At 36.2% G+C, this 11,522-nt stretch overlaps 1 protein-coding gene across 1 annotated transcript; it reads left to right on the forward strand.

Annotated features, from left to right (window-relative positions):
- Nucleotides 1-1,284: 1,284 nt before the first annotated feature.
- Nucleotides 1,285-2,798, forward strand: LOC110937252 (probable O-methyltransferase 3). Its single transcript, XM_022179647.2, has 2 exons — nucleotides 1,285-2,190; nucleotides 2,264-2,798. Exons 1-2 carry the CDS (start codon nucleotides 1,414-1,416, stop codon nucleotides 2,564-2,566), a joined length of 1,080 nt encoding a protein of 359 aa, XP_022035339.1. The 5' UTR covers nucleotides 1,285-1,413; the 3' UTR covers nucleotides 2,567-2,798.
- Nucleotides 2,799-11,522: the final 8,724 nt, after the last annotated feature.

The following is an 11,522-nucleotide window of genomic DNA, read 5'->3' on the forward strand; positions in this document are numbered from 1 at the left end:
GTAATAACATTATAGATTAAAACGCTATTAATTGAAAACGCCATGATGAAAACGCCAAAATACGCACACCATAACTTTATTGATTAACAAAAATAATGAATTAACAATACTAATGCTAATGCAACGTGATAATGAAAGCGCCATGAGATGAATAATCAAAAACAGTTAACAGCATGAATAATTAACAAAAATAACATGATAATGAAAACGCCATAGTTAACAAAATTGATGTTTACACGAATTAACAAATAGTAATAACTGATGTTCACAAATACTACTAAATAATATTCAAAACTAATCAAGTATAAAACGCCAATGATCATAAAAACATAAGAAATATACTGGATCCCAAATGGAAATTAAAATTAATAATGAAAACTCCAATTATCAGTTCTTACTAATTGTTTAACTATCAACTAAAACGCGAATAAATTGGATACATGAACAACGCCATTGAAAGCATATAACACATTATAAAATATTAATTTGAAAAAAAAAACGAAACAAGCATAAAAGAACAAAACGCCATATCTGTTGCATGATTTGTTGGAACAAAAATATGAAACGTCATCGAATTTTACTTTGTCGAACGGAATCCACGTTAGACGCCATAGATCTGAGAAAGCTTGAAAAGGAGGTAACAGCTAACACGAAATCTTTGGAGTTTTTTGAAACATATTTATAACGCGAATAAGGAGGAAACATTGTTAAAATGTAGGCTTCCAACAATCGAAACGGCTACATATTAGCCTATTACCACATATATGGCAACTTCTCCACACTCTCGTTCTTTTGTAAAGCATCTATATGTTAGCCTCTTCCTATGTTCATTTTAGCTTTTACTCTTGGTCAAAAGGTTATTCTCGTAATTTTCCTATTAGTACATGCGATATCAAACATGAATTTGACAGACCTTTTTAAAATCTTTTTACAATACATGAACCTAAAATTCGGCTAGTAAAACAAAAAGAATAATTCATGGAAACATTAACTTAAACTATCTATCATTTTAAACATTATTATGTATATCTATCATTTTACCACCTCACCATATGATGTTGGTAAACATATATCTAATTCGGTGGTACATGATGTTGAGAATGGCAATACAATATATATCGAGGGTTCATATAATATTGAGACGTGAATTTGTTGGTCTTGTTAAAGTGATCATTTATGCAACTTACACGTATTTAATATATTGTGTTATTAAAAATAAGGGTTTATGTGTGGGCTATTCTTTACTTCAAATACTTTTGTATTATAGGATAAGACGTATTTAATATATTGTGTTATGAAAAAATATGGTTTATGTGTGAGTTATTCTTTACTTCAAATACTATTGTATATGTACTTGGTTGAAACCTCTTAATATATGTGTAGTGGTGGAAGTTTAAGTCATGTTAAACCCCAATGGATCCCAACCAAAACCAAGGAGAAGCAAATGTGGTCTTTGAAGCTCAAGCTCTTGTATATAGATATGTCCACAACTATGCCACCTCTATGTCGCTTGGTTGTGCACTTGAACTCGGCATACCCGACATAGTTCATAATTATGAAAAGCCGATTACCATCCAAGAACTGGTTTCAAAGCTCAACCTCCCCATCGACAAAACCCGTCATTTGCAGCAGCTGATGCGGTTGCTAATCCACTTCAACTTCTTTTCAGTTACCAAACTTCATGATCAAGATGACGAAGGGTATGTTCTCACGGCTGCATCAAAGTTACTGCTCAACGACACTAGTAAAAACTCACAAAACTTATTACCTTTTGTTAGTTTGGCTCTAGATCCTGTTATTATGACTCCTTGGCGATTCTTGGGGAAGTGGTTTAAGGGAAACAAATCAACCGTGTTTGAGACTGCTCATGGGATTCCTTTTTGGGAATTTGCTAATAGGAATCCGGTATTCAACGGGAGGTTCAATGATGCAATGGCAAGTGACTCTCATATGATGAGTTTGGTTATCAAAGATTGTCAAGAGATCTTTGAAGGTGTGGAGTCATTAGTTGATGTTGGAGGTGGAACTGGACTCAACACTAAGATTCTCCTTGAAGCTTTTCCACACATGACTTGCACTGTTTTTGACCTCCCACACGTTGTTGCTGACATGTCCGAAACTAGGAATCTTAAATATGTTGGAGGTGATATGTTTAGCGCCATCCCATCTGCTGATGCTATCTTTTTTAAGGTAACTCAATCATTGTGATCTTCTTAAAGGTATTAGTTAGCTTGTTGCTAATGTTTGGACAATATTTATGTAGAACGTTTTGCATAACTGGAGCGATGACGATGTCTTGAAGATACTAAAACGGTCTAGGGAGGCTATTCGATTTGCGGGTGATAAAGGAAAAGTGATCATAATAGATATGGTGCTAGACGAAAAACAAGACCGACGTGAGATAACAGAAACCAAAATGGTTTTCGATGTTTTGATGATGGTTTTGGTTACGGGAAAAGAAAGGACCAAAGTTGAGTGGGAGAAATTGTTCGGAGAAGCTGGATTTAGTCGATATAACGTAACTCCCAACTTTGGCTTGAGGTCTCTCATGGAAGTTTTCCCTTAGATGCTTTCTTCTCGTATCAATAATGGTATGTTAATTATCATTATCATTCAATAAAATGGAAGAGGAAACCTTAGATCTTGAAACCTAAATAATTAAAACTTGTATCAAACGTTATGTCAAGTAAGATTGTCTACAGTCTACGTCGACGTACGGAACATATGTCTGTGGGTAAACTTACTAGTTGATTATGGTGGATTTGATTCGTGGGTAGTAGACAAGAATCATAAGATTTTTATAGTAATGCGCGACAACAAACACGGATTTGCCAATCCTTTTAAAATCTTTTTGCCATACATGAAATAAAGATTCTGTTTGTATACCCAGTAAATAGGTAGTAAAACAAAAGGAATAATTCATACAAAAAATAAACATTAATAATTCGTCCTTAAAACATTAAACGTGATTGTGTATATCCGTCCTTTAACTAACTCAACATATGATGTTGAGAAGATAATTTCTTGGCCAGTTAACCATCTTGGGTCGCTATGGTCGGCCAAACCAATCTTTTTTTTTTTCTATGTTCAGTTTTAGCATATATATACGTTTGAAGGCAAATATTATACGGTGAAAGCTACGTGGTCTGGTGGAAAGCAGCTTGGTCTACAATCCCATGCGCAGGGGTTTAAGGCTTGGCGTTTATGGCCGGTTCCGGAATCCTTTATGTGTGCAAAATGATAAATTACAGTGACTAGAGCCGGGGACTCTTTGTTTTAAAACCAAAGGTCTAACCAAGTGGGCTATGTGACCTTATTGGTTTTTATAAAAAAAAAAAAAAAATATATGAGTAAACTGCCATTTTGGTCCCTAAGGTTTAGTCATTTTTTGCAACTTTAGTCCAAATCTCAAACATTTTGTATCTGGGTCCCTATGGTTTCAGTTTTACTGTCATTTTGGTCCAAAAATAAAATCATATCATATTTGTCTTATAAATCCTACTATTTTATTCTTTTACTCAGGGGCAAAATGGTCATTTTATGTTTGAACCCTAATAACAAAACCATCTCCTTTCCCATAACTCCATTTTATGTTTAAACCCTAATAACAGAACCATTGCCTTATCCACACCACCCCCACTTACTGTTCTCCATCACCAAACACCATCCTCCATCTTCACTCCGAACCAGCAACCCTCTACAACACCATCATCTCCGCCGCTCATCTCCTTCAACAACTGGCGGTCGTCTTTAACCTCCGTCTTCAACCACAGCCGCATCGCCTCCGCCACTCACAGCCAGTCTCCGACTCAGGTGCGTCTTTGTTTCTCTTCTGTCTTTTTATCGATGTCCTGAGAAACTTGACTTCAAGAGGTCTGCCTATGTACTGCAACACTCCACGCTCCAGTGACTAAACCCCAACCAACCCACATCTTCACCGACCCGGCTAACCCCAATACCTATTTAAGTCGTACATCCTGTTACCGGACAGAACAGTCCCAGTTCTGTAACTTTTGCTATTTCATCATGGAATTAAAATGGGTTTGATATCAGTGAAATCGATTGAAAACCACCACTACCGTCCATCGTTATAGTTCCCCTTCGCCCGATTTCAACAGCAATTGAAACCCTTTTAAGCAGCTCACACAATGGGGATGTGTTCTAGGCTAGGGTTAGGGCTCACATTTAGATTAGGGGAAATTCATCTCTAGAGATTGGTGAGAAGGAGGTGGTGGTGGCGGCTGTGGTGAGGAGGTAGTGGTGGTGGTGGTGGTGAGAAGGGAGGAGGAGGTGGCGGTGGTGGAATTCGTGGTGGCGGTGGTGTTAGAGGGAGGAGAGAGGGAGAGAGAGAGAGAAAGAGAGAGAGAGGGGGGAGAGAGTAAGAGAAGAGAGCTGAGAGTGGTGTTTTGAGGTTTTTATTTTATATATATATATATATATATATATATATATATATATATATATATAGGGAGGAGCTCATGCGAGAACCACCCTTATTGTGAGAACCTTGAGAACCAATGTGAACACAACCTAAAATAGCTAAAAAACCTAAAAAAAACCTAAAAAAACCTAACCCCCAACCCCCCCCCCAAAACCTAAACCCCCCACCCCCCCCCCCCACACAAAAAAACCTAACCCCCCCCCCCCCCCAAAACCTAACCCCCCCCCCCCCCAAGCTAAAAAAACCTAAAAAAAACCTAACCCCCACCCCCCCCCCCCAAAAAAAACCTAACCCCCCCCCCCCAAGCTAAAAAAAACTAAAAAAAACCTAACCCCCACCCCCCCCCAAAAACCTAAACCCCCCTCCCCACCCCCCAAAAACCTAACCCCCCCCCCCCCACCCAAGCTAAAATGCTAAAAACTAAACCCCCAAAAAACCTAAAAAAATCTAAAAAAATCTAAAAAAATCTAAAAAAATCAAAAAAAAAATCTAAAAAAATTTTTTGATTTTTTTAATATTTTTTAGGTTAAAATCGCTACTTTTCGAAGCAAAAAAAAAATATTTTTTTTTTAAAAAAAAAAAATTAAAAAAAAAAAAATTTTTTTTTTTTTGATTCGAAAAGTAGCGATTTTAACCTAAAAAATATTAAAAAAATCAAAAAAAAAATTTTTATGTGATTTTTAGCTATTTTTAGGCATTTTTGGTGTGTTCACATTGGTTCTCGCGGTTCTCACAATAAGAGGTGGTTCTCGCATGATCTTCTCCCTATATATATATATATATATATATATATATATATATATTAATGCTTAAAATGACCATTTGGCCCATGAGGAAAAGAACAAAATAGTAGGATTTTATAAGACAAATATGACCCGATTTCACTTTTGAACCAAAATGGTAATAAAACTGAAACCACAGGGATCCAAATGCAAAAGGTTTGAGATTTGAACTAAAGTGACAAAAGTGACCAAACCTCAAGGACTAAAATGGCAGTTTACTCAAAAAGTATACTTTATTTAACTACTAATAATGATTTTTCATTATTTTCGTTAGTATATTCTATTAATTATTTTTCTTGATTTAACATTATTAATGTCTGATTAACTTAATTTTTTTTAACTATAGGCACCGGTAGGTGCTATCGATATATATAGTTTTTTTTATTGATAAAAACATGTATGAGCATCTTTTTAGGTATATCATGACTTTTTATCTTGAATTTTATCAATTGAGGCCAGCCAAATTCACGCCGCACAACGTAGACTAATTTTACTAGTCGTATAAAATTCTATAGCATAAATCTACATACATATAAATTGATTCTTACATATAAATGTAATATAATTATTAGAATGTTGAGCTTTCAATCTGGTCACTCTACAGTCGGGTCATTTCGCAAGGTACTGTTTAAAAATAAGTAATTCTTTGAGTTAATGACACAGATGGAACCTATGGTTTGTAGCTAGTTTCGCTTTTGTGTACTAATTTTTCTAACAGGTTTAGGTTTCATCGTTTCAATTTCGTAACACCTTTGAGTACTAACACCAAACTTGGTTAATTTTTATGTTAAATTTCAGTAAAATGACTAAAATACCCTTTCATTTTAAAAGGAACATTTATGTCATTACTCCATTTCTAATTCCAAGGACCATTTGTGTCATTACTTTATTTTTAATTTTTGTATAAAGAAATAATATAAATAAGATTATATAACCCAACCACCATCACCTCCACCACCACACCACCACCACCATCACCTCCACCTCCATCTATGTAATTAACTCTAATTCTTTCAAAAAGTCGTAATAGAAATTAGATTAAAGACGGTACCGGTTACTTTGAAAATTAAATCTTTCATTAAATCAAAATATCACAAATTCTTTCCTTCCAAGTCACGGGTAATCCCATCCATTTTTCAAGAAGGCTACTGACCCGAACTGCATACATGCGAACAAACTAACATATTTGCAAAAGTCAGCTACGTTAAGTGAGTTCTAACTGTTTCCTTTAAATATAAAAGACACGACAAATCACCAAATTAGGTTATCATAAAAACACAATCTTTAAACACGTTAACACCCAAAGCACTTCATCAAACACCAAACGACCCATCATTGAAGACTCGCGCCACCTACACATAACATCCCACATCTATCACGCTGTGATAAGGCTTATCACCCAAAGCGACCCCAAATCCTAAGACTCAACAACTCCCAACTCTTATCCTTCATCCCCCTCTATGGATGAAGCGGCCATAGCTCATCTCATTTTGCCGCATGTAAACCTCCCCGTGGGGTCAGGTTACTAAACTGCAACCATCATTGTCTCCCGCATAAACCATTATTGCCACTAGGGCTATATCATATCACAAACCGGGACCATCAACTAAGCACCTCAAGGGTGTTTCTCGTGACCCGACACCCCCGAAGGCAATGACCCCATCATGATAAATCCGGCATCAAGCACCTCTAGGATGCTATATCACACCAAAGCACATCATCGCGCATACACACTATCTATAACCTCGTTGTCATACTAGACTATGGATTAATGTCGTCCTGACATGTGATAACTTGTATTTTCAAGGACACTTTATGTACTAGTTTCTATGATATTATGTATCTGATCTAGTGTATGAACTACTTGAATATATTGTTTAATTATACTTGAACATTAGTGAAACTGTATGTGTTCTATGTCCGTCGCGTTTTATCCCAGATCGCACAAATGCTTATCGGCCGCACAAGCCAAGCGGGCTCAGTGAAGCCCAAAACCTTTTAACCCAAACCGAGCCCAAACCCACTCCCTTGTGGCTCGCATATATGCATGTGAGTTGCATATCATTCTATCTTTTTCAAGCACTTGCAAACCCTATTTCCTCTCAAGCAAGCGACGGCATGAACTTCTTTTCGAAGCACTGTTTCTCTCGATCAAGCTTTCATCGAACAATCTCATTACCTCTCGGTTAGTGAACCCGTTTCTGTTTTGATCCTTGTCGACTATCCTTGTGTATGGGTAAACTTGCTGAATATGATTTGTGAGCGTTAGAATAATTGTATATGATCTTGGGGTCTTGATAGGGATTGTCGTGGATATGATTAATGGTGTATATGATGCTGATTGTTATGAATGCTTGATAGGATTTTAGAATAACTAATTGATTTGACATTCAATGAATCCGGTAACATCTATGTGCTAACGAACTCATGAAACTGATCTAATCGATGGCGGTGATGTTGTTATATGAATTGATGATTTAGAAATAAATATGGATCATGGAATAATATGCTCATTCGAATTGTTGTTGATGTTATTATGTGCCGTAATGTGCAAACATAGATCTAGGGTTCATACGAATTCAAGGAATGGAAACAGTTTGATCCGTTTTAAATGCTAAATGATTAAGATTAATTGTTATGGACATGTTTGGAATGATTCCCCAAATAACCGACTATAGATTAGTGTAACCGATCCCATGATTTCAGCAATTAATAAACTGATTGCACATATAATCGCACAAGGTTGAGTCTGTCGCACAAGCCCACTCTAGTCGCACAACACTAGACTCGGACGAAATGTTGGGCCGACTCATGTTGGGCCTGCATTGTTCGGTCGCACAAGCCGTGTCAGTCACACAAGTCCGAATGGGCTTGTGTGTGAGTCGCACAAGGAGGCCCAATAGTGCCATCGGATGGACTTGAGTCTCATCTGGACCACGGGCCCGGTTACAGTCACACAAGTTGGCCCAGTCTCACAAGCTAGACCAGTCATGCAAATGAGGTCCAGTCGCACAAGCGAGGCCTGATCGCACAAGCCTGATTGGCCGCACAAGTTATTTGGGCCTAGACTTGGTTGGACTGTGTAGACTTGGTTGGACTGTGTACCATGAACGAATTGTACGATCCGGATTCACTCACATTGGGCCGTAAATGTTGAACAGTTAAGTGATTTAGTTGAACTTTAGTCATGTGAATGTGATCTGTTTATACTCTTGCTATGTGTAACGAACCATGCAACATTGTGTGATGCGTGCAATATGTTACTATGGAACTCAGGGTATATGAAACTAACGAGTCATGATAATCATATTAGGCTTTGATTGACTAAGTGAAAACAAGTCACAAATCATACTGAGCAAACCAAGGTGAGTTCACTGATCTTTTCTAAGCATGCGTCCTGGTGGTTTGGGACATCGGGTAAACGTTCCTGGAAGGAATGCTGGGTAAACTGTTAAACTGGGATGTTGGTTATTAAACTCGGTATCTATCATATAAGACCCCTTACATCTACCGTGTTGCTGAGAAGGCAACGAGGTATTTAGTTGATAGCGTTATTAGGTTTGGCACCCTCACACCGGGCCGGAATGGACGGGCGTGAACTATTTACCTTGACCACTTGACCAATGCTTTGATAGAGGCATTGGGGTTTTGGGCAAACACATCTAGTAGCCACATACGGTAATCGAGTTAATAACATCATCAAAACAAAACATTGAATTGTTCTAAACACACATCTGGTAACTAAACGCGTTAACAAAACTTTGAACTCACCAGCGTCGTCTGACACACTTGTCTGCATGCTTGCAGGTCGTTAGATTTTGGACATGGACTTGCTATCTGGGAGTGCTGGAGTGGTCATGGATCGAGGCTCTTGGATACATTTGATACATTGGCTTTGAACACTTGTCATGAAACATGTTGTTTAACAATTTACTATATGCTTCCGCTGAACATCTCTTTTGGTTTAAACTTATGATTTGGATTTGTATTTGGCAATAAATAAAATGTTTTATTTAAATACTATACGTGGTTCAATGTGATTGGTGGCTTGGATCCTGGTACGTCATACATCCCGCGGTGTTTCCGCATGTGGTATTTTGGGGGTGTGACATGACAACTATATTACCACATAACACTACCATCATAGCATCATCAATACCTTCATCACACGCTTAAGTAAGGCAACCAAAAACCGAGTCAACCCATACATCATGAAAGCTACCCGACCATGAGAAAATATTTAGTAAACATTTTTTACTTCCACACTCGTTAGCAGGAAAACTCATATAAAATATACGTAAAAACACATAATTACGCATGTATGCTAGCCCCAAAATAAAAACGTAAAAAGGGGAATTAGAACTAGCTGGTTGCAAAGCTTTCAAATCCACAAGCTAACCATCTCAAACTACATCCTCAAAAGAAACCTATAATTGAATACCTCATGGTTACTACACAGTTCGATAAACATAGCGCTACCCAACCCAGGATCCAATATATCGGATACTTGAATTTTCTACACGTGTACCACATGCACTCATGCACCCGTATTATCAACCCATGCAAACTACGGCAGGCCCGAACCCGAGATCACCACCACAACCATCACCAACTGACACCCTCATTAAAGCCGACAACCACCATCACCGATGTCACTGTCGTCATCATCACCATACACTTTAATTTACGTCTCAAGCAACCAAAACACTAAACAAGTTTCATGCAGGTTATAAGTTATTTCCCATCCAAAACCCTATCTATCATACCTTGGTTTGCATGCCTACCCATTAAAATTGCCAGGGTCGGCTCAACCATTTTGGAGGCCTAAAGTGAAGTGAAAATCCAGGGCCTTTATTCCATTGTCTTTGATGAATTTTTTTAGTAATTTCATACTCAAACAATAAATAAAAACTTGCATCAAAAGAAGACCTGCAAAGCAGAAACATCAGACCGCCAGCATGTAACTAGAGCAAAAGCACGGCTGGACTCATGATTTAACCTGCACATTTACAATAATTTGTTAATATAAAGCAGCCTAATTAATAATTGGAGTAAATTGCAAAAATCGTCACTGAGATTTAGGCTTGTTTGCCACTTTCATCCAAAATGACTTTTTTGTGCCAAACAGTCTTCACCTTTGGCATTTTTTGTCATTTTCATCCAAGCCACTAATTTAGTTTAGTTTTATGAAGTTGAATGATACTTGGATAAACTGGCAAATATAAAACCTCAGGAATGATTTTGGCAATTTACTCAAACTCTTTTTAATTTCTTTTATTTAATTAATTTTGTCACACATCTATAAAACAGAATATACATGCAGTTTTTTATAAAAAAATAATAGTTTTGTCACATTTTTTATAAATTTTCATCCAAACCACTAACTCAGTTTATTTTTTCTGTTAAGGTGAAGGTGTTTTAAATTTTATAAATTAAGACAGAAATTAATATCCAGTTTTTTTATATAGATCAGTTTTATAAAGAGAAAACGCTATATAAAATAACTATCAATGGTGTGCAGCACATAACAATCGATTACAACTTTTAGTATTTAATCACGTTTAGAGATAGAAAAAAATTGTAAAACGTTATATATTTTTAAATCTGTTGAGCACCTAAGAAATATGTTGGCAGAAATAAAATATTTATCTAATTAAGATTATGAGGGTAACTAACTAATATTTACCCCGGTTGGTTTAAGTAAAGAAACTTTTGGTTCATGGTATTATACTTACTATTTGGTGGGTAATTTTAAGATTTGGTAACAATACGTTGTTTGATAAGAATGGGGGCAGTGGCTTCAGTTTTTTGTTAGGAAAGAATTTAAAAGAGTAGAAGATGGATTGCAAACTTGGTACATTTGATAAGATTTGTTTATTTGACTTTTTTCTATAAGGTCACTAGCATTTTAGTTTTATAAAAGTTAGAGGTTGAAGTAGATTTTATTTTTATAAAACTGATATATATATATATATATATATATATATTGGAAATTAATTTTTGTCTTACTTTATAAAACTTAAAAGATCTTTGATCTTAATAGAAAAATATGAGTTAGTGGTTGAACGAAAATTTATAAAATTATGTGATAAAACTATTAATATTTTTATACGCTTCAAAACAAAAAAAAAATCATATAAATAAAATGTCTAACATGCTTCAAACATATCAAATCCCAAAATGTTTCATACGCATCAAAACAAAACAAAAATCTCAAACAAAATGTCTTAAAGAAACGAAGGAAATAACATCACTTAAAAACTAATAATTCATACATAAGGAAAATTGCAAGCATCCAA

Source organism: Helianthus annuus, chromosome 4, assembly GCF_002127325.2.
Source record: "Helianthus annuus cultivar XRQ/B chromosome 4, HanXRQr2.0-SUNRISE, whole genome shotgun sequence".
Lineage (NCBI taxonomy): Eukaryota > Viridiplantae > Streptophyta > Magnoliopsida > Asterales > Asteraceae > Helianthus > Helianthus annuus.

Coding starts and splice junctions, on each gene's coding strand:
- LOC110937252 (XM_022179647.2), top strand. CDS start 1,414: ATGGATCCCAACCAAAACCAAGGAGAAGCAAATGTGGTCTTTGAAGCT. Junction 2,191..2,263: donor CTGATGCTATCTTTTTTAAG/GTAACTCAATCA, acceptor ATATTTATGTAG/AACGTTTTGCATAACTGGAG.